The 22,202-nt window shown below is 64.6% G+C and overlaps 2 protein-coding genes and 1 long non-coding RNA gene across 3 annotated transcripts; 1 reads left to right on the top strand and 2 right to left on the bottom strand.

The window, feature by feature from the left end:
* Positions 1–72: 72 nt before the first annotated feature.
* Positions 73–1,517, bottom strand: LOC120753815 (uncharacterized). Its single transcript, XR_005701234.1, has 3 exons — positions 1,409–1,517; positions 329–625; positions 73–239 (listed from the first exon to the last, which is right to left on the bottom strand). It is a non-coding gene; the product is annotated as an uncharacterized LOC120753815 (long non-coding RNA).
* Positions 1,518–11,054: 9,537 nt separating this feature from the next.
* Positions 11,055–13,455, top strand: MPEG1 (macrophage expressed 1). The gene has a single exon (XM_040067960.2). The coding sequence runs from the start codon at positions 11,093–11,095 to the stop codon at positions 13,247–13,249; it is 2,157 nt and encodes a 718-aa protein (XP_039923894.1). The 5' UTR covers positions 11,055–11,092; the 3' UTR covers positions 13,250–13,455.
* Positions 13,456–13,849: 394 nt separating this feature from the next.
* On the bottom strand, positions 13,850–21,989 carry DTX4 (deltex E3 ubiquitin ligase 4). Its single transcript, XM_040067961.2, has 9 exons — positions 21,744–21,989; positions 18,713–19,430; positions 17,824–17,885; positions 17,523–17,684; positions 17,352–17,413; positions 16,963–17,115; positions 16,103–16,264; positions 15,753–15,842; positions 13,850–15,500 (listed from the first exon to the last, which is right to left on the bottom strand). Exons 1-9 carry the CDS (start codon positions 21,952–21,954, stop codon positions 15,267–15,269), a joined length of 1,854 nt encoding a protein of 617 aa, XP_039923895.1. The 5' UTR covers positions 21,955–21,989; the 3' UTR covers positions 13,850–15,266.
* Positions 21,990–22,202: the final 213 nt, after the last annotated feature.

The raw sequence follows: 22,202 nt of genomic DNA, 5'->3' as shown, positions 1-22,202 counted from the left end.
CGGGACACACGGAGAGAGCACCGAGGAACGCTCCTGGCGCCGAGCAGGAGTCACCCAGGGCTCCCTGCAGCTCCGGGGCCGAGAAGCAGCCCCGGCCTCGGCCCCCACCGCGATTTTGGGCTGTGAACACTCACCCGCAGGAAACGCCCCTCTGCAGGCGGAACCGGCCCTGGCACTCTCCAGAAGAACTTCGGCCACGGACCAAGGGAACCCTCAGGGCTTGTCTTGATCATTTCTCCCTGGAAAGGGACGCGGCACAAGCACCTTTACAGCCACCGGGGAAATGAGGGTTATGGGAAGAGCTTTGTGCTGTCACACAGCTGCTCACCTGTGTTGTTCCATGGTCAGGTACCAGCCACGGAGCTCTGCCCTATGGCCATTCCAGGGGCTGGGGTGTGAAGCAATATCGGCATAAAGGAAGGAGCTGCACTGGCACAGGAATTCCCTCGCTGGTACTTGGCATTCCCATCCCAGGCAGGACATTGCTGTAACTTGAGATTGGCTCGGTTGGAGCAGGGTGCTGAAGATGCCCAGGTTGTGGGTTCCATCCCCAGATGAGCCATTCACATAAGGGTTCAACTCGGTGCTCCTTCTGTGTCCCTTCACACTCAGGATATCTTATGCACTGGAAAAAAAGAATAAACAGTTTTCACTGACTTCTTAAACTCAGAGGTTTTAGCACTGGAGAGCGCGAGCCACGGAGAAAGCGGGGGAAAGGCGGGAGGGAGAGCACCGTGTCTCACCCGGCAGGCGTGTCCGACGAGCGGCCCGAGCCCCGGCAGGGCCCCGGTCGGAGCGGGAGCGGCAGTTCGCTGGGCGGGGGCGCGGCGGGGGCAGCCCCCGGGGGCGCGGGCCCGGGGCAGGGGGCTGCGGGCGCTGCTCCGCCCGAGGCCGGGCGGGCGGGGGCCTCGGGGCCGCGGGCGGGAGCAGCCGCCGCGGGGCCGGGCCGTGTCCGCCAGGGGGCGCCCCGCGGGCGGGCGGCGCTGAGGGAGCGGCGGCGGCCGGGGGCTCCCGGGGCCGGGAGCGGCGGTGCCCGCGCCCCGCCCGCTTCCAGCCGCCGCCCGGAGCCCGCTCCGGGGAAGCGCCGCCCTCCCGCCTGGCCCGGCACCGTCACCTGCTCCCCGCGGCGGGAACCTGCCCGGAGCCCCGGCGGGACCCCAGCCCCGCGCCGGCCGCGTGGGAGCAGGAGCGGCAGCGCCGAGCTCGGTCCCAGCGCCCGTCCCGGAGCGGCTCTTCCCGCCCGCGGCGACCCCGGTCCCGATCCCGGCCGCGATCCCGCCCCGGTCCTGCGGCCCCGGGACCCGCAGCCCGCCCGCCGAGGGAGAAGCGGCTCCACCCAGGACCCTCAGCAGCCACCGGCAGGACCCGGACCCGCATTCCCGGGCCCGGGTCCCGTTCCCGGCCTCACCTCAGCGCCTCGAGCTCCGCGCAGCGCCGGGAGCAGCCCCCGGTCCGTGGCTCCGCGCAGCGCTCCGAGCGACGGTCCCGCCGCATCCCGGGATGAGCATCCACCGCACAGAGCGGGGCGGGCGCGGATCGGCCGGGATTTAACGGGCGCGGGCGGGGCCGGCACCGGTGGGAGGGGCGGGGCCTGCACAGGTGCGCGGGGCCCCAGAGCGGCTGCGCGGGGCGGGGCCTGGGGGGATTTAATGCACGGGGAGGGCCCCGCGGAGCCATTTGCCCCTCGGCGCTCGGCGGGGGAGGATGCTGCCGCTCTGGGCTCCATATCTCTTTTTCTCTGTATTTCTTTTTCTTTATATCTCTTTTCTTCTACACTTCTCTTCTTCTACCACTCCTCCTTTCTCCCCTCCCTTCCTCCCCTCCCCCACCCCCTACACCCTCCCCCCCCCAACCCCCCCCCTCCCTCTCCCCCCTAGCCCTCCCCTCCCTCCCCCCCCGGCCCAGCCCGGCCCGGTCCCCCCGTACTCCTTCTCCATACCCTACCCTACCCTACCCTATCCTACTCCTCCACCCTTCCTTTCCTCCCTCCCCAACCCCGGCTCCCACCTGCCCCCTGTCCATGCTCCTCTTCCCCCTAGTTCCTCCCTACCTGCCTTCAGTTCTCCCCCTCCTTCCTCCCTCCTCACCTCCCCCTATTCCCCTTTCCTCTCTCGTTCTTTGCTCCTTGCCCCGCCACCTGTGCTCCATCCTCCACCCTCCACCCGTCCTGCACGCCAACCCCACCTCCCCCTGCCCCCTCCCTGCTGCTCTGCACACCCCGACCCCCTCACCTGCCCTCCTTCCTTCATCCCGGCCACCCTCTCTGCCCCTCATTCCCACCCTCTGTCCCCCTCTCCCTCTTCCCCCGCAGCCGCGGGGTTCGGGGTGCCGGAGAATAAAGCCCAGAGGGCCGGAGCCCGGCGCCCCCACCCTCGCCCCCGCCCCACACGGGGCCGGGCCCGCTCGGCGGGTCCCCCCATGCAGTTCACAAGCACGGCCCGACACCGCCGGGGCTCCGGCTTTCCCCACATCACACGGGGGCTCCCCGGGGAGGTCGGGGCGGGGGGTTTAGAGAGGGCCCCCTCCTCCGGAGGGGGTCCCGGGGGGGGGGGGGGCGGGTGGGGAGGGGGGGTAGGGGGGTAGGGCCCCCCTCCGGAGGGGGGGGGTCCCTGGGGGGGGGTCGGGTCGGGCCCCCTCCGGAGGAGGGGCCCGGGGGAGGGGGCGGGGTGGAGGGGGGAATCCCCCCTCCAGTCCCCGCCTCCTTCCCCGGCCCCCTCCTCCGGACGGGGCTCGGCCCGGCCCCCTCCCCGGGACCCCCTCCTCCGGACCGGGGCCCGGGGGGAGGGAGGGGGGCGGGTGGGGTGGGGAGGGCAGGACAGGGGAGGCTGTTCGTTTGTGTGGTGAGCTCTATGTGTTCACGCTGCAGAGCAACGCGACCCCCTCTGCTTCCCCCCCACCCCACCCGCCCCCCCTCCCTCCCCCCGGGCCCCGGTCCGGAGGAGGGGGTCCCGGGGAGGGGGCCGGGCCGAGCCCCGTCCGGAGGAGGGGGCCGGGGAAGGAGGCCAGGACTGGAGGGGGGATTCCCCCCTCCACCCCGCCCCCTCCCCCGGGCCCCTCCTCCGGAGGGGGCCCGCCCCGACCCCCCCCCAGGGACCCCCCCCTCCGGAGGGGGCCCTACCCCACCCCTCCCCCCCCCGCCCCACCCGCCCTCCCCCCCGGGACCCCCTCCGGAGGAGGGGGCCCTCTCTAAACCCCCCGCCCCGACCTCCCCGGGGAGCCCCCGTGTGATGTGGGGAAAGCCGGAGCCCCGGCGGTGTCGGGCCGTGCTTGTGAACTGCATGGGGGGACCCGCCGAGCGGGCCCGGCCCCGTGTGGGGCGGGGGCGAGGGTGGGGGCGCCGGGCTCCGGCCCTCTGGGCTTTATTCTCCGGCACCCCGAACCCCGCGGCTGCGGGGAAAGAGGGAGAGGGGGACAGAGGGTGGGTCAGGGAGGGATGGGGTGAGGTAGGGAGAAAGGGGAAGGGAAAGGCCAGGTGGGGACGAGAGATGATGGACAGAGGGAGGGTAGGGCGGAGAGAGAGGGAGCAGAGGGGGAACAGGGGAAACAGAGCAAGAACAGAGAGGGAAAAGAGTGGGAACAGGGGGAACAGAGGGGGAACAGAGAGGGAACAGAGCAGGAACAGAGGGGGAAGAAACAGAATACAGAGGGGGAACAGAGAGGAGTCGGGTTGGGGAGAGGGTAGTGAGAGGGCCGAAAGGAGGGAGGGGGGACAGGGAAGTGCAGGGGAGGATGGCGAGAGGGGAGGGGAGAGGGGAGAGCAGGAGGGGGGCTGGGAGGGACAGGGAGGACGGGGGGAGAAGGAAGCTAGACAGGTAGAAAAGAGGGGAGAAGAGGGGGAAGAAGGAGGAGGATAAGGACAGGAGAAAGAGGAGGAAGAAAAAGGGGTAGAGGAAGCCCCGCCGGTGGAGCCCGGTCCAGCAGCAGCCCCCTACGTCGCAGAGTGGGAAAATGGCGGCGAGAGCGAGTTCCAGGGATTAAATCACCTTGGCCCCGCCCCACGCATACGCGCTGTTGCCCCGCCCCGCGCAGCCGCGCTGGAGCCCCGTGCACCTGAGCAGGGACCGGCCCCGCCCCTGGAGCCGCCTCTGAGACCGCACCTGGCCCCGCCCCAGGACCGCCTCAGGCCCCGCCCCACAGCCCGGCCCCGCCCCACAGCCCCGGCCCCGCCCCACAGCCCCGCCCCACAGCCCCGGCCCCGCCCCAGCGCCCCGGGCCCCGCCCCTCCCGGGCTGGCGGCCGCGCCGTCGCTCCCGGCCCCGCCCCTCTCACTGGGCCGGACCGGGGCCGCCCCCGGGACCGGGGCCTCGGCTCCGGGTGCTGCCGGGGTCTCTGGGGGTCCCGGGCGGTGCCGCCTCTGCCCCGCCGGGCGGGGTGCGGGTCCCGGGCCCGCGGGACCGAGGCGGGGCCGGCACCGGCACCGGCAGGAGCCGCTCCGGGGCGGGCGCCGGGCCGCGACCCGCCGGGGCTCCGGGCAGCCCCCGGGGTGCCGCGCTCGGCCCGAGGCGCCGGGCCGGGCTCCCCCTGAGCCCCGCGCCCGCCCGGAGCCGCAAAGCCGAGCCCGGAGGCGGCCCCGGGGCTCCGCCGCCGGCCCCGCGCTGCGGAGCTCTCGGTGCGGCCGGGGGAGCCCGGCCCGGGGCCGTGCCCGAGGCACCGCTCGGAGCTCGGAGACACCGACTCGGCCGGGCCAGAGGGGCCCGCTCGGAGCACCGAAACGCCGCCCTCGGGCTTTCGTTCAAGCCCAACGAAACGCTGCGCTTCAGCTTCTCCTGTGAGCCCGAACGCGCAGCGCTGGGTCTCTTCCTCGAGCCCTGCAACCACAGCGTTCGGTCCCTGAGAGCCCCAGCTCCGGCCGCAGGAGCCTGCTCTCCGCACTCCAAAATGCTCCATTTAGTCTCTGCTGTTAAGCTCGCAGCCTGATTTAGCTCCCCCAAAACGCAGCCCTGGCTCTCTCTGTGAACCCCAGAACTGCCCCGGTCCGTCGGGTTGGGAGCCCCAGGAGCACCCCGGGCCATGGCCGGACCCCGCCGGGCACCAGCAGCAGCTCCCTCAGCCCCAGTGGGATGGGAAGAGACCAGAGACAAAAATCCAGCTCAGAACAGTTTAATAATGGAAACCAAGACAAATATAGTAATTTAATGACAACACACAATAAGTAACAGTGAGAGCAACAAGAACAGTGAGTACAATAATGAACAGGAGAGAAGCCACTCCACAACTCCACTTTAACATTATAAATCCAAAATGTAATCCACATGTAAACTCTCAGTTGTGGGGGATTTCCACATTCCTGTATTTTCTCCGTGTTCCATCCTGGAGATCTGTGGACTAAGGGAGGCACTGGCTGCTCCTCTGGGCAAGGGAAAGGCTCCTGTGCTATTCCCAGAAACAGAACACCTGGAATTAGTGCCCTGGGAGCCCAGTCCGGTCCTTCCAGTGACTTGGGGTCACCCAGAGGGTCTCTCCCTGCATGAGATGAAAATGACATCCTGGTCCAGTGCACTTCCAGCAGGACTGGACACTCCTGGCCACGGTGACCAGTGCATGAAAATCGGACCGGTGGCAATCCAGGGCGGATTTTAAGTTGGAGACTTAAAACCAGAAGCTCCAATTCTTTTCAGCACCTCTTGCTCAAACGTTTCCCTGCTGGAAAAGCTCAATTAATATTTTTACTGACCACACTGCCAAAGCGAGGGAAGAACAGTCAGCATTCCCTGAATGCCTCCATCACTTCCACAGCCATCTGCAGCCTGTGGCGAGGGGCAGGAGCCTGCCAGGAACAGCCTCGAGGGCCAGTGTTAACTCCATGATTCCCAAGGCTGGAATGATTCTGGCATTATCCCACGTTCCTGAGCGTGCCAGAACCCCACAGCTCCAGGAGCTGCAGCCAGCCGCAGGCAGGTGTGTTCCCTTCTCAGCTTTTCGGGAGTGTGGGTGAAGGGCCCCTCCCCTGTCCGGCTCTGGAGTTGTCCCTGCCACAGAGCCCACAGTGATCTTGGGCCCTGCTGGAGCCAATTCCCTGCTCATGGCCCACATCCTGCAGGAAAACAAACGGGAAAGTGCCCAGTCAGCCCCAGTTCCAGTCAGGACCATCTCAAACAGCACTGGGGGTGCTCCTCTTGCTCTGGAAGGGAAGCAGGGATGAGCACATTCCCAGGGCCTGTGCAGGGGCTCCCTGTGGAACAGCACTCCGGTCTTCCAGTCAAGGGCTTTTCCTTGAGGCACAGGATGATCCACACTTTTGTCCCTCCCTTCTTATTCCTCACACACTCACAGACTGAGCTCCTGCAGGTTTTGCCCTCCCTCAGGGGCTGCAATTGCCAGCGGGATTTCCCACTTTTCAGCAGACCTGGGATCATTCTCCAGTGTCTCCAGGAAATTTCCAGAGCTGACCAATTCCCGAGTACAGAGCTCAGGACAAGGGAAGAACAAAGGTTTTAGCACTCACTGTCTTTAATTTTCCTTTCCCACAACTTGCTCTGGGTCCTTCCATCCCAAAAGGTTCCTCGTCTTTGTTTCACCCTCAGAGGATTCTGTGAGAAGATTTCACACCCACAAATCAGGATCCCAAACCCAGAGGATTGTCCATAAAAGTGGAGCAGTGTTGGCTGCTCCAGCGAACTTCCTCCATGTGCACAATTTAAAACCATTACAACATTTCATAATTACCTCAAGCCAGTGCCGTAGCAGTGGAAAACCGATTTTCCATGTCCAGAGGCAGGAGATTGTCCTGGTCAGGCTGTGAGACCTGAAAGTGCTGATCTGGGGCTGTGGCTGGGATTCCAGCAGGGATTGAGCCCTGTGTGTGAGCAAACCCAGCATGGGGCTGGGCAGGTTTGCACTGGGGGAGGCTCTCGCTTTGTTCTCTTCGTTCTTTGGCAGTTTTTCCCTGGAATATTCAACAAAGAGCGAGGCCTTGTCCTTAATCCAATTACCACAGGGCACCAATTACTGCTTCTTGTTTACAGCTACGAACTGAGCTGGGAGCAGCACTGAAAAGCTGGGAGCTGCTGCTTCACCACACGGTGTCAGCAATGGAGAGGAAACACAAAATGTGAACCCAAAACCAAGGATAAAATGATTCCTCCTGCTTTTAGTGGGACCAGGGCTAATTCTGCACTGGAATGACAAAGAACTTCTCCCTCAGACCCCCAGAGACCCCTCAAAAAGCCAAAGTGCAGCAGGAAAGGAAGGAAGGAAAGGCACCTCTGCCTCACCTGCTGGGGACAGCACAGGTCCTGCTGCTCCTGGGGACTGGGAATGTGTCTGGAGCCAAAAGCTCCTTCCCAGCCTGGAGAGCCTTTGCTAAAGCAGCACCTGTGGTTCACATCCTGCTGGTTTTCTCCTCCCTTGGGGAAGGAAGGACTCCATCTGGGGCCTGGAAAAGGAGGAAACAAGGAGGCCCGGCCCAAGGACTGCTCAGATGAGCCATGGGGGGACACAGAAGCTGTGCAGGGATTTCTGCCCCAGGGTCACGTTCCTTCAAACCCAGTGCAAACTCACTAAAATGACCTCTCCACAAATCTCCCCTGAGGCACACGAGAACCCGAATACGAAAATGGAACCAACCCCTTTGTGCCATTGCCCTCACAGCCCAAATCCCAACGGGACAGACGAGTCCCTCTCCTTGGAAGGCAACGTCTCCTACCTGGAGCTGTGCCTCCCCCAGCCTTCGGTGGCCGCCGTCTCCATCCTCCCACACCTCCTCCTCTTCCTCCTCGGCAGGGTCGGCTTCCTCATCCTGCGGGGCAGTGGCAGGGACAGTCAGCAGCCTGCTCATCCCAAAGCTGGCAGCAGGGACGGGCTGGTGGCACCCTCTGCACGCTCACCCCTCTGCCCGGTGCCATCCCTGCTCCTGGCCTGGCATCTCCTCTGCACGGGATGTTAAACCACAGACGTTTGCTCTGCTGGGGTTGGGACATCAGAGACTCCCCCGAGGCAGTGGGAAAAGCTCCTGTTCCCACATCCTCTGCCTCCCAAAGCCCTGCTGGGGCTGGGCAGAGCAAAGGAAACGTCTCAGCTCCTGCTGGAAATTTCCTCCTCTGCCATAAACCCAGAGAAATCGTGGCTGCTCCACCCCTGGAAGTGTCCAAGGCCAGGCTGGATGGGGCTCGGAGCACCCTGGGCCAGAGGATGGAATGGCAGGGGATGGAATGAGGGGATCCTTAAGGTCCCTTCCCACTCAAACCGTTTGGGGATTCCATGATTTCTCCAAGCATTTATTTTGCACCACTTACTCTCAAATTCAAATTCCCAAATTTAAATGATTTGTTGGAGGAGTAATCTAAAAATTATACCAGGAATAAAAAGAGGAGCGTGAAACATACAAGAATCATTCCTACACCCATCAAATCATTATTAATTGGAAGCCCATTCCCTCATCTCGGTCTTTGTTTTGCTTTCCTGGAAAACCTTATGGTCCCAGAGTATCTCAGGGAGATGTACTGGGATTACTGGAAGGTTTGTTCAGTCAGAGAGCCAGGGGAGTTCACAACACTTGCTCCTCTGCACCTTGATCCTTTACCCAGCTTTCCCTCCGTCGGCACATCGATCCCTCCCCTGGAACTCGGTTCCATTCGCCGAGACACAGACTCCCCCCGCCTCCCCCGGTCGCTCCGTTCCCGGCCCGACCCACGGCCCGCCGGGGCTGTCCCCGTTCCCGCCGGGGCTGTCCCCGCTCGCACTCGGGGCTGTCCCCGTTCCCGCTCGGGGCTGTCCCCGCTCCCACTCGGGGCTGTCCCCGTCCCCGCTCGGGGCTGTCCCCGGTCCCCGCTCACCTCCGAGCCCGGCGCAGCCGCCCCCGGTGTCCCCGGCCCGGCCCCGCTGCTCCCCGGGCTCCGCCATTGCCGCTCCCGGCTCCGCGCCTGCGTTCCCGGCACAGCGGCCGCGGTTCCTGCCGGGAGCGGAACCGGGAGCGGCCCCGTCTGAGGGTGCTGCGGCTCCGCACGGCCCGTCCCTGTCGTTGTCCCGGTCCAGTTCCATGTCCCGGTGCCGACGGAGCCGCGGGAAGCGCTGTGAGCTGCAGTACCGTCTGTGCCCACGCGGCGGCAGCACGGAGGGCTTAGCGGCCACCGCGCATGCGCAGCCTTTTTTATCGGCGATAAACCCCGATTTCAATCCCGTCCCAGATCCCGGATTTCGGGGGTTCCCGGTGGAGGAGACGGAAAAATTCCGCGTATACAGAGGCGCTTCTAGTTCCGTCATACAGATCATCTTAACTTTTTTCAGGCCCTTTATTGTTTCATTTATATATATTAAACATTGTATTTTTATTTTCAAGGCCTACGGAGCCATATTCAGAATTCCTCACGGCCTAAAATCCTGTCTATAACATCAGATTTATCTTGAAATAACTTATTAGTAATTTTGATATATATAAAAATGAGAATCTTTACACTTTCTACTATATTACCCATAAACAAATTTTCAGGAATTTGGGGGCTATAACCACCCTTTTTCGCGGGGATCCCGCCTGTTCCCCCCCTCATTCCCCACTCACCCGCTCCCCCACCACAGACATTAGGTGGGGCTGTTCCAAATGACACCATCACCTCACGGGCTCACCCACCGCTCATTTTCCTCACCCCCAGAGAAGGCACAGAATGAGTCCAAGTGCCCCCACCAGCAGCTCAGTGCTTCAAGCAGGTGGACATACCCCCCCAAAAAAGGGAGGGAATTGAGGGCAGGGCACCCCCCAAGTGTCGGAGTCCCACCCAGTTCCCGTCCCACAGGCTGGCAGCTGCCCCATGGCACAGGGCATGTCCCCAAGGATGGTGTCTCCTCTCCCCACTCAGGCTCCACCACAACATCCCTCCACTCCAGGCAGTGGACTCTTCAGTTCCAGGAGATGTCTGATCCCTTTCCTTGGCTGCTGTCACAGGGAGGTCCCCGGGAGGCTCCCAAACACGGCTGGGCCGCGATGGAATCTGTGCTCCCAGAGCCACCCGACAGCTCCGGCCCTTGCGCTGCTGCTGCACATCTGGCCCAGCCAGGGGAGCTGAAATAAAGCCTGGAAACTCAAAGAGTAAACCGGAAATACAACCCCAAACCTCACTCCCTTGATGGTAGAAAGGTGTCTCTGTTTACACACAGCCGGGAAAAACCGTGCCTCTGGAGAAGTCTTGGATTTCCTTCTGCATCGATTGGGCTGGCACAGCTGCCAGCAGATGCCACTCAATTCTCCATCCCCAAAATCCCTGGTCACCCTTGGCTGTGGGGTTTTTGGTGTCACAGGTGGGAGGGACCCCTGGCCAGCTGCACATACCCAGGAGAGATGCCATGGGACTGATGGGAATCTCACCATCGGAAGCAAGGCAGGAACAGGTTCATTCAGAGCACAACCTCAAAATGTTGGGGGAAAAAAACTGTAACATTCCCCTGCCTCCATGGCACAGTTGGGTATGTTTTAGGTGAGGTGACAACATGCTGGATCAGGATGAGAATCCGTGCACAAGGGTTTTCCTGCTACTCCAGGGCCTTGAGCCAGCAAGAACATCCCCACTGGTGTTCCTGTTATCCCTTCACTCCCCGCTCCTGGCATGATGCTGCCCAAGAAACACAGGCACCTATGCTCTCTCTGCCTCCATCACAGCTGTCACTTCAGCCTCCTCCCAGGCAGAAGTGTCCTGGAAAGAGGAACTCAGGAGCAAAACCAGGGGAAGTGAACCCGTCTATATGGAAGGAGTCGCAGTTTTCGCAGCAGAAACTTCCTTAACTGCTTATTCCCCAAAATTCACAGCACCTTCCCAGTGCTGCTGAAACCAAAGCCCTGCCAGTCACCGTCTGGGCGGAGCTGGCTCAGCATCCTCATCACCTGTGGCTCAGCATTCCCAGGCAGGGTGTGCTTTCCCCAGCCGGTGACACCGCAGACCCTGGGGGAAGGACAGGAGCGGAGGCCCTAATGTAGATTTTGGGGCAGAGGGAGGGACAGACACCTTCCTGCTCCCCACCCCCTGGTCTCGGTTTCCACTCTGTCGTTCCTCACACGTCTCAGCTCTCACTTCTCCTTTCCCTTTTGTCAATTCCCTCAGCCCCCTCATTTGCCCGGCTCCCGTCCCACCGCTCGGACTGCTGCGGGCCCAGCACCGGCTCAGCCATGGGCCGGGGGCTCTGCGGGGTCTTGCTCACCTGGGCACTGCTGGCGTGGGCGACAGGGGCTGGGCAGTCCCAGGAACTCTCGTCCTCCTCAGCGTTTGGGGCGTGCAGCAAGACCTCGAAGCTCTCACGTTTGGAAGTTCTGCCTGGAGGGGGCTGGGATAACCTCAGGAATTTGGATATGGGCAGGGTCATCAACCTGGGCTACTTGCAGTGCAAGACCACAGAAGACGGATCTTACCTCATCCCAGACGAGGTCTTCACTATCCCCCGCAAGCGGAGCAACCTGGACATGAACTCCGAGATCATCGAGTCCTGGAAGGATTACCAGAGCGTCACCTCTGCCTCCATCAACCTGGAGCTGTCCCTCTTCTCCTACATCAACGGCAAATTCTCCGACGACTTCCACCGCGCCAAGACCAACCACGTGAGAAACCAGGCCGTCACCACCCGGGTGCAAGTCAGGAACCTGGTTTACACCGCCAAGATCGACCCCGGGGCGGCCCTGGACGGGGCCTTCAAGAAGCAGCTGCTGACCATCGCCAGCCACCTGGAGAACAACCAGACCCAGATGGCCGATTTTCTGGCCGAGGTGCTGGTGCTCAACTACGGCACCCACACCATCACCTCCGTGGACGCGGGAGCCACCTTGGTGCAGGAGGACCAGATCAAGGCCGCCTTCCTGAGGGACAGCTGGGCCACACGGACCACTGTCACCGCCTCGGCCGGCGTGGCCTTCCACAACATCGTCGGCGTCGGGACCAAGGAATCCCTGGACGTCAGCTCCGGCTTCACCAAGCAGTACCTGGAGAACCGCACCAACTCCAGGGTGGAGAGCATCGGCGGGCCCCCCTTTTACCCAGGCATCACCCTGAAGGCGTGGCAGGAGGGGATTCAAAACCAGCTGGTGGCCCTGGACCGCTCGGGGCTGCCCCTGTACCACTTCATCAAGCCGAGCACGGTGCCGGAGCTGCCGGCGCCCACGGTGCGGAGGGTGGCCCGGCGGGTGGAGCTTGCCGTCCGCCGCTACTACACCTTCAACACCGCCCCGGGCTGCACCGACGCCTCCTCGCCCAACTTCAACTTCCACGCCAACACCGACGACGGCTCCTGCAAGGGCACCGTGACCAACTTCACCTTCGGGGGAGTCTTCCAGGAGTGCGTCGGCCTGGGCGGTCCCGACACCGACGCGCTGTGCCGGGCGCTGGAGCAGAGGAACCCCGTCACCGGGGCCTTCTCCTGCCCCTCCAACTACAGCCCGGTGCTGCTGGGCACGCAGGAGCGGGAGGAGGGTCACAGCCACCTGGAGTGCCACAAAAAGTGCACCCTGGGCGTCTTCTGCCACCGCAAGTGCCAGGACGTCTTCTGGCTCTCCCGGGTGCGGTTCAGCGCCTACTGGTGCGCCGCGAGCGGGCCGGCGGCTCCGAACTCGGGGTACCTCTTCGGGGGGCTGTTCAGCACCCACGGCGCCAACCCCATCACCGGAGCCCAGTCCTGCCCCTCGGGGTTCTTCCCGCTGAAGCTCTTCGGCGAGCTCAGGGTGTGCGTGAGCCAGGATTACGAGCAGGGGGCCCAGTACGCGGTGCCCTTCGGGGGCTTCTTCAGCTGCCAGGCGGGGAACCCCCTGGCCGGGCAGCACCGGGGCACGGCTGAGGACCCCCACGCCAAGGGCTGTCCCCCGGGCTTCAGCCAGCACCTGGCGCTCATCAGCGACAGCTGCCAGGTGCAGTTCTGCGTCCAGGCCGGGCTCCTCACTGGGGGCTCGCTGCCGCCCGCCCGCCTGCCCCCCTTCACCCGGCTCCCCGCCAACCTGCCGGCCGTGGACACCCTGCTGGTGCGGGACGGGGACAGCACCTGGGTGAGGGACGCCCAGAGCCACGTGTGGCGGCTGGCACGGCAGGAGGAGGTCCAGCACGTGGCCGAAATGGTCGGGGGCAGGGGGCTGTCGGGGGGAGAGGTGGCCGGGGTCACCGTGGCCGTGCTGGCGGGGCTGGCCACCGGCCTGGGCACAGCCTGGTACGGCCGCCGGCGCTACAAGGCCAGGGGGTACCAGGCGCTGGGCCCAGGAGACAGCCCTGCCCCTGCCAGCCCCGAGCACAGCACCGTGCTGAGCATGGGCGAGGGGTACCAGCAGCAGCCGGAGGGGACGGTGCCCTGAGCGCCGCCTCCCCTGGTGCCCCAAATCCCCAAACCCACGTGAAAAGGAGGGAGCAGAGGGGCCCCGTGGAGGGTTATCTCCCAAATCCTGCATGCTGCAAGCTGCCAACCCCCGTCTCCATGTATATCTATCGGGATAGATATACACACGCATGCAGAGAGGCACGGAGCAGTTTTATTTCAGCCAGCAACTCATCGTGTAGTCAACAGAGCATTAAAAAAAAAATTAAAAAAAAAAAGTCACGTTGTGGAAAGACTTACTCACAGTAAGAGCCATCGGGCTGGCACCGCGGAGGGTGGGGGGATCCTCCCCCTCCTCGCCCGGAGGGTTTTGCATAGCTCCAGACAGGCTTTGTCTGCACTGGGGAAAACCCAGGGCGTGAGCGGAGGAGAAATCACACCGCTGAGAACCACCCAAACAGGGGCGTGTGTCTGCCTGGGGAAAGAGGGTTTCTCCCTTGAGGTAGAAGATAGCAACCCACGCTGAGGGCGGCTGGGCACACGGGTCGGTGCAAAGGGACATCACGGGGGGACTCGGGGTGCCCACAGTGCCCCTGGCTCGCCTGGCCACACAGACGACTGACAGAAGACAACGGAGAGGCCAGGCCATGCAGGGACCGCCGGAGTCCCCCGCCATCCGCTTTATTGACCCCCAGCCCCTGCACGGGGCGGCCGCGGGGGTAAGGGGCCCTCCACACCACCGAGAGGAAAAACAGCAACAACAACAGAACGATGCACAGCAGGACGGGCCCCCCACCACCAGCACACGGGGCCAGGGACCCCCCCAGCACCCGGGACAGGCGGCTCCGAGAGGCCCCAAGAACCCCCAGGCTGGGATGGGAAGGACTCCGCAGACTCCCTCATTCCTAACCCCTGCCCTGGGCAGGGATGCCCTCCAGCAGCCCAGGGCGCTCCACGGCCCCGTCACCCCAAGGGGCCGACAGGGACCCCCAGAGCCTTAGAACACACTTCCCCCAGCCCCATCACCCACACTCTCCTACCCACACCACCCTCCTGGCCCAGCCCGTGCCAACCCCTCACCTTCCCCTCCAGACCCCCCCAAAGCCTCTCCGGGGGCAGGAAGGGAGAACGCTTCTCACCACACCTGCACCTGGCCCCATGGGGACCCACAAGTGACAGCCCTCCCGTGGGCAGAGCCCTGTCGGGGAGGGGGAGGCCCCACAGCCCCCGTCCTGACCCCGAGCACCACCGTGGCCAGCCCCCGCCTGGCTGCAGCACCACGTTCTCCCAGGCTGTCCCCCACAAATGCCCCCCCCTATATGTACATATATACGACAAAACCCCAAAACACGAGGTATATAGAAATTCCAACGTGGGGACGGCCCCATACGAACAGTTCAAGGAACCCACTGCTGGGGGGGTGGGATGCCACTGTCCCCACCCCCACACTCACTTCCTACCGCCCACCAGCCCCTCCCTGGCATGCAAAGGCAGGGGCAGCCCAGACGAGGGGACCCTGCGGGGCACAGCTCAGACACAGCCAAGAGGAGCGGGGGGCGCAGGGCTGGGGGGAGCTGGGGCAGCCCAGGGCCCCCCAACCTCCACGGACACAGGAGACCAGTGGGATGGTACCGGACAGAACAAACAAACAAACAAACAGAGGGACGAGGCAGAGCGAGGGGAACTCCTGTGGCCCCAGCTCCCACCCCGAGCCAGGTCCCAGCCCCAGGTGGGTGGCAGGGGCGTTGGGTCAGGCCGGGACCGGCACGGATGAGGAGGGAGGGGAGCCTGGCACCCCCCAAGCCCTCAGCACAGTGGCGGCGAGGACAGGACGCCATCCAGAGGGGTGGCCACGCCAGCCTGAAGCCCCACAGCTGCGTGTGGGGATGTTCCTGCCCTGCAGGAGTGAAGGGGACGGCCAAAATGACCTTCTCCCACATTCCCAGCCAGCCTGGGGCACTGTGTGCCCTGAAAAGCCCCCAGGCAGGTATCTCCAGCAGCTTTATCCTGGTGGGTGCTGGCACAGGCAACCCTTTCCTTGCCTCCTGGCCAGGGCCTCAGTCCTTCTCCTGCGCCAGGCTCTCCTCCGTGATGCCCTGGGCTGCCAGCTCAGCCAGGACATTGTCCAGGTAGTTGATGTCGGGGTAGCCGTGGCCAGTGAGGTTGGAGCCGAACTCTGTCTTGTGGTGGATCTCATTCCAGATCACCGTGTCCGACTCGCCCGTGGTGCTGGAGGTTCCGATGGCGAAGATCAGGCGTCGGTCCCAGGCCACCAGCAGCAACTTCAGTACCTGTGTGGAGACCAGGAATGAGGCAGGCAGCCAAGCAAGCAGGGCAACATGGATGGGCAAGCCCTCCTGGAGCATCCCAGCACAACCTCCTGCCCCAGCCGAAACAGAGGGACCAGGCTGCCAAGCCTGCATGGGAAGGTCCCAGGGCTCCTGCAGAGCCTGCTGGATGGGCTGTGGGGAAAACCTCCACCCACATTCCCCTGCTTGAGCCATGTTTGCTTTTCCCACCCTGGCATGCCTCGGCCAGCTCACCTTCCTGCCCTTCTCGCTGTCTGGCAGGTAACAGTGCCGGGGGAAGCCACGGGCCGTGAAGCTCTTCCCAGGGTTTGGATGCTCTGGTCCCTGCCATGGGGGAAGTGGGAGAAGAAAACCCTTCTGGAGCTCAACCGGATGCTCTGGGCACAGGGCAAGCCCCCAAGCCTTGGTGGGCACCAGTGGTCACCACCCCCCTGCCATCAAGCAGGCAGGGACAGCACTTTCATGCGGATACCACCCCAGACTTCCCACAACATCCTTATGGACAAGCAGCTCCCCAGTCAAGGCACGAGCTGCAACGGGACCTGGGGGTGACAGAGCCCCCCAGGTGGGCCCCCCAGACCCACCTGCACCCCTGGGGGGATGTTGTAGATGATGCGGATGGTTTTGCAGTCGGCGTGGCCAGGCAGCGCGTGGGGGATGATGTGATATTCCATCTTCCCGGGAGGCTGCGTCCCCGTCTTCACCCCATAGATGGTTTTGCAGGTGGGACACTGCAGACTCCCATCCTGAGAGTGGAAAAAGGGGGACACAGTGAAACCAGAACCTCCAGCACGGAGCCACGCCAGGCACTGAGTCCCTAAGCGGCACTGAACGCTGGTTTAATCGGGAAAAACATCATTTCAAAAACTCTCAGGAACCTGGGCTGGAAGAATTCACTACCCAACTTCAACCAAAAACCTGAGGTCTGCATTTCTCTTCCCCACCAGTTTTCCAATCCTCATTGCTTCCCCTAGCTCTGAACCGGTGGTTTGTTTTGCTTTGTTTTTTTTTCAAAGAAGGAAATATAATAAATATTGTAAATCTCCAAATGATGCATTTTCCAGGGAATGTCAAGAATGAGGGGTATTTGCAAAAACCCTCCCGTGGCTGGAGAAGCACTGTCTGGCACCAAATTCCAGGTAGCTCTGCTGAAACATGCAGGGATCAAAGTCCACCCCAGCAAGGAAAACAAGCACAAAAACCCGGGCACAGTGAGGGGAAACACACCCACACAACCCCGAGTTCAGATTTAGCAAGATTTAGCAGTCCCCCCAAAAAATTAAAAATGGTAAAAATTAAACTCTGATAAGAATGAAAACCCCGAGTCAGGGTGGGAGCTCGGAGTCCTCCAGGGCAGCCAGGCTGGAGCTCTGCCCCATGGAGAGCCCGTGGGGCTCAGCAGAGGTGGCTGAGCTGGGGGTCCCCCGGGGCCGCGGCCTCTCACCTTGTTGCCGTTGTTGTACATGGCCACCAGGCAGTGGAGGTGGAAGACGTGGCTGCACTTGACCAGCTTCCCCACGAGGTCGGGCTTGACGGCCGGCTGCGGCCCCTTGTAGCCAGAGGGGGCCGAGAGCCGCTCCATGCAGATGGTGCAGTCCTGTGCCGGAGGGAAGCACAGGGATCAGAGGGATGGGTGCCGATGCGCTGCCCTGCTCTCACCCAGGGACCGGCACCCAGCCCTGGGCCGGGCTGTCACCCTGCAGGGGCTGTCCCTCTTTGGGGACAGGGCAGAGCCACGCGGGGCGGTGGGACATCCCTGCACGTGGCATCGCCCGTGTCCCCCGGCGCTCATCCCAGGGCAAAGCCCCCCCGGCACAGCCCTGCCGCTCGCACCTCATCCGGCGGGTGCCGCACCTTCTGCAGGTATTTCTTCAGCACCTCCTCCGGGGTTTTACCTGCGGGACAGCGAGAGTCAGAGGATGGGAGAAACCCACTGCCAGGGGCAGCAGAAGGGATGGGGGGCACGGGGGAACCAGGAAGGGCAGGAGGGACGGCGTCTCTCACCCTTCTTGGCCTGTTTCTTGGTGGTCTTGCGGCAGGAGTGGGAGATGCCGGGGATGGACTGGATCTCGCTCTTGCTGACGGGCGGGGGGTGCAGCACCAGCTTGGGGGGCCGGGTCAGGCACACGGGCAGCCCGGCCGCGCTCATGAGGATCCCCGTGATCCCTGCGCACGGAGGGAACAAACGGCACTGAGGAAAACCAGCAACGCCTCGAACCCCGGACGCTCCCCAAAACCTGCCCCACTGGGGCTGTTTGTCCCCCCACCCCGGGGCGACCGGCACCTGCTGTGGCCCCGTCCTCACCTGCCAGCGCTGGGTTGACGGGGCTGGAGCCAGTGAGGTTCTTCACAGGGACGGTGGGGACCCTGAGGGGAGGCAGCGGAGACCACGTCAGGACAGGCAGGAGGCACCCACGTCCCCACGGGGCCCGGGGCCCACACAACTGTTGCCTGAGCAACTGCACAGGCCCTGGCTGGAAACAGAGAATCCCCCGATGGGGCAACGCGCCCCTCCCTGCCCCACCACCGCCTTTTCTCTGGCGCTTTAGAAACCCTGACTGCGTCTCCATTCATGGCCCCTTTTTGTCACAGCTCCCCGGGCCAGTCTGTTGTTTCTTTTCCTCTTTTCTCCTACGGCCACGTCACTGCCACAGCTCTTTTCCCCCCTCCCCTTGGGGCTCTCTTCCATGGGAAAGTTTCCCGGCAGGTCAGGAGCGGAGGGAAGGGGGAGGATGGAGAGGGAGAGGAAAGGGGCCAGGCTGCGACAGAAGGCCGACAGCCGAGCCAGACAAAGGGGAGAAACAGGCCCATTAAATGTCCACCCCAGCACAAAAAAAATGCCTTTGGAGGGTGGGGGTCTGGAGGGACCCCTTCTCATGGGGCCTGAATGCCTTTTCTTTTGGGCCTTTCGCAGTCCCCCACCCAGCCCCTGACTCCAAGAGAAAGAGCAGTCTCGGCCTCTTCATTGAGATGCAGGAGCCACCCCATCCCTGCTCCAGTCCCCAGGCACCTGGGGGGAAAGCAAGGGGCCCGGCAGAACCCTCTGCCCTCCACGGGAGGCTGGGCAGCACCGAGGCGTCCCCCACCACGCTCAGGGGTGACAGACCCCCGCAGCAGCAGCGGCAGCCACAGCCCCTCAGTGCCCCAGGGAGGGGGCAAAGCCCGTGCCGTCCCCTTCTCCGCCCGGGACTCACCCGGAGGCGATGAGCACGCGGGACTGGGCGATGGCCAGGCGCTGCAGGTGGCTGCGGTTCAGGGTGCCGAGGCTGGCCCGGGAGCCTTTGGCGCTGCCCACGCCGGGGGGGCTGCCGGAGGCGCCGGCCGAGCTCAGGGCGGGCGCGCTGGCCGCCTGCCGCCGGCCCCCCTGCGCCGCCAGCGGCTTCAGCGAGCCGCGCGCCGCGGCCACGCCGTCCGCCGCCTTCGGCCCCGCCGCGGGCGCCGGGGGCTTGGGGGCGGCCGGCGTGGGCGCGGGGGCGGCTTTGCGGGGCTGCAGGGCGGCGGCGCCGGGGCCGGCGGCGGCTTTGACGCTCATGACCAGGAGGCACTGGGGACAGGTGCAGGCGGGCACCGGCGGGGCCGCCGCCGCCCCGGGGCTGGCCGGCCACGACTGCGACTTGGGCAGGGTGCCCGACACCAGCGGGTAGACCATGTCGAGGCGGCGGCGGACGCGGCGCTTGCGCTGGGTCTGCCGGTTGATCTGGCCCATGGTGGCGAAGTCGATGACGTAGCAGAAGCCGATGGCGCTCAGGTCCACCCAGGGGTGCTGCTTCTCGTAGGCGCGCTGGATGGTGATGCCCACGTCCATGTCGTAGGGCGTCCACGTCCCGCTGTCATTCTCCCACTCCCAGACGACTCCTTTGCCCGGCGCCGAGGACGGGTCGTAGTAGCTGCGCCGGACGGGCCGGATGGTGCCTGAGGGAGGGTGACAGATGCCGTCAGACCCTGGCGCCAGCACCCGCCCGTGGGCAGGCGGCAAAACCACCCAAACCCGCCCCGCCGGTGCCATTCCACGCGGGGACAGCGCGGCTTTCCGGCTCTGCCGCTGTCCCCGCCCTGCCAGGGGACCCGTGTGCCTCGGTTTCCCCAGAGGGCGGGGAGCCCCACAGCCTGGGGGTGTAACCCCAGAGCAACTGGGCTGAAGGGAAGGGCAGAGTTCACTCCCACCGGCCCACAGGCCCAGCATGGAGCCGCTCAGCCCCGATGGGGAAACATGGAACCGCAAGCTCGGCTGCTCCGGCCCGCTCCCGTGGGAGCCTGATGAAACCAGGCATTAGGGCACCCGAGTCCTGCAGTGCCCGTCTCCCTCCCAGCTCTGGGCTGGAACAGGTGAATGGAAGACTTGAGCGGCAGCTCCGAGCCCCAGCGGTGACACGCACAGGCCCTCACACACTTAGGGGAGCGGGGCTGGTGCCGGCCCCAGCGTCTGCAGCTGCCAAACCGGCCCGCGATGAAAACCCCAACTGTGGCACAGGGAAAATCCCTGTGAGCCCAAGCTAAGGAGTCTGAGCGGGGCCCCGTGCCCAGCTCCCGCTGCCCCATCAGCAAACGTCAGAAGTGGAATGAGAGCACAAAGCACCGAGGCTTTGTGCCTCGCATCCTTATTTTGGCTAGGCGTTTCCTTTCCCACCGCTCCCAGTCAACCAGGACGCATCCGAAGCATGGACGCAAATTTTGCAAACTCCTACAACGAGGAGAGAGCGTTCCTCTTTGGGATGTCTCACAGCAGGGCAGGGCAGGCTGTGCTGGCTCCCGGGGTCCCATCCTGAGCGTGTCACTAATGCCCAGAGGTGTCTGCTAACAGGTGGGACAACCACCACTGCCTCCAGGTCCTTCTGCAGATCCCCACGGCTCAGCCCAGCATGAGGAACAAGAAAGCACTCAAAGAGAAGCAATAACAAGTCTGCTGCTTCGGCTTTTCACCACGTGTCCTGCAAAGCCTCCAAGAATTTCAGTCCCTTCTCACCCCCACCTCTCCGCGGAGAGCAGCCGCCACCGCAGGTCCCGCAGGGACACGAGTGGGATAAGAGGGAAAAGGTGTTTATCAGCACTCTGCTAAAAAAAGGGACATGGGGTGCAGCTACAGCCCAGCCAAGCCAAGCCACCCGCCTTGTCCTGCCAAGGGGCACCCGGGGCAGAAGAGCCGAGGGGAGCAGGGCAGTGATTTATCCTAATCCGGCGGCGGCATGCGGCATCTGGCGGTCCCCAGGCAGCAGTGTGGGAATGCTGTGCGTTCCCCCAGCCCCTTGCCGCCAGCCGGCCTCCCATTCAACAGGGGAAGAAAGGGAACAATAGCTATTCAGGGCCTGCCAGGGTCGCGACCCCCCCCAAATCAGAGCTGTTTAATGACCCAAAATACCAACATCCCCAGCAACCCAGGGAGAGACAGAACAATCTCCCTTTCAGTCCTCCCTCCCGGGCAACAATAGCCCTCAGAAGCTGGCCCCCAGCCACCCTGCTCGCAGAGGTCCCTTGTCCCCACACCCACGGGCAGGGGAGGGTCGTCGCCAGCCCCCAGGGCTGCTGGGGAAAGAGGGACAAAGGAGGGTGTCTGGCACTCTGCTGCACCCCAGGGACAAAGCACGCTGGCCATCACGGGGGTGCTGGAGGGGGGTCACAAGCCCCAGTGCTAACGCCCTGCCATGGGTGCTTGTGCCCCACATCCTCGACAACCCCGGGGAGGCGCGGGACAGACAACCCCATCACGCTGGGGACCCACCCACCTGCCCGTGCCCTCCCTGAGCATCTCTCCACCTGCTCGCGTCCCTATCCTGGGGCTGCCATTCCCCAGGACAGGATCTGTCACCCAAGTGCCATTCAGCTCTAGGTCGATGGCGGCTCAGAGCTAGCACAGAGGGAGCCGGGCACGGCCCCGGGGAGGGAGTGCAGGAGACGGGCTCTCCCGGAGGGAGAAGGAAAGGCCACGGGGCGGGTGCAACAGGGCCCGGGGCGCCGCAGCAGCGAGGAGAGCGGGCAGCACCGACCCCGGGGGGGGACCAGGGGTGCACGGGCAGGGCGAGGATCAGGCGGGGGGACATCGGGCGAGCCGGCATCGCGGCCGGGCGGTGCGGGATCGGGCACGACGGGGCTCGGTGCAGCCCAGCACGGCCCCCGGAGCGGGGGACACCGGGAGCCCCCCGCCCGCCCGCCCGCCCGATCCCGCACCGGCCGCGCGGTGCCGCTGCGGGCGGGAGCGCCGAGCGCGGCCGGGCCGCGGGGCCGACTCACCGGTGTCCTGGCGGAACTGGTGCATGGACTGCAGGTCGATGATGTAGGGCGCCAGGCGGCTGTCGGCCTGGCCCAGCACCACGCTGCCGCCCGCCCGCGGCCCGGCGCGGGCCACCGCCTCGATGTGGTGGCTGACGGCAGGGCTGTAGGGCCGCCAGCGCCCGTGCTCGTTCAGCCATTCCCACACCACCACGGCCGAGGCCAGCAGCATGGCTCCGCCGCCCCGGCCGCGGCCCCGGCTGGCTGCGCCGCTGCCGCCCGCCCCGGCGGCTCTCGCATGCTCGGCGCGGCGCAGGGCTCTGCCCGCCCCCGCCCGGGGCCGGAGCCGCGCACGGCCGGGCCGCCCCTCGCCCCTGCGCGCACCCGCGGCGCCGCTCCCGGCCCGCTCCGCCCGGCCCCGCCCGCGCCCGGAGCCCCGGGCCGGGGGCGGCACCGCGCCACGTCACCGCGGCCCGCCCC

This window comes from Hirundo rustica, chromosome 6 (genome assembly GCF_015227805.2).
Source record: "Hirundo rustica isolate bHirRus1 chromosome 6, bHirRus1.pri.v3, whole genome shotgun sequence".
Classification (NCBI taxonomy): Eukaryota; Metazoa; Chordata; class Aves; order Passeriformes; family Hirundinidae; genus Hirundo; species Hirundo rustica.
Note: the sequence above shows the minus strand (reverse complement) of the source record. Positions and strands in the feature narration are given on the sequence as shown.

What these genes read in the sequence shown, in the direction of transcription:
- DTX4 (XM_040067961.2), bottom strand. Translation starts at nt 21,954, where the DNA reads ATGCTGCTGGCCTCGGCCGTGGTGGTGTGGGAATGGCTGAACGAGCAC. An exon ending in CGTCAACCCAGCGCTGGCAG is followed by an intron (nt 17,685 to 17,823) that starts GTGAGGACGGGG and finishes CTCCGTGCGCAG; the next exon opens with GGATCACGGGGATCCTCATG. An exon ending in CAAGAAACAGGCCAAGAAGG is followed by an intron (nt 17,414 to 17,522) that starts GTGAGAGACGCC and finishes GCTGTCCCGCAG; the next exon opens with GTAAAACCCCGGAGGAGGTG.
- MPEG1 (XM_040067960.2), top strand. Translation starts at nt 11,093, where the DNA reads ATGGGCCGGGGGCTCTGCGGGGTCTTGCTCACCTGGGCACTGCTGGCG.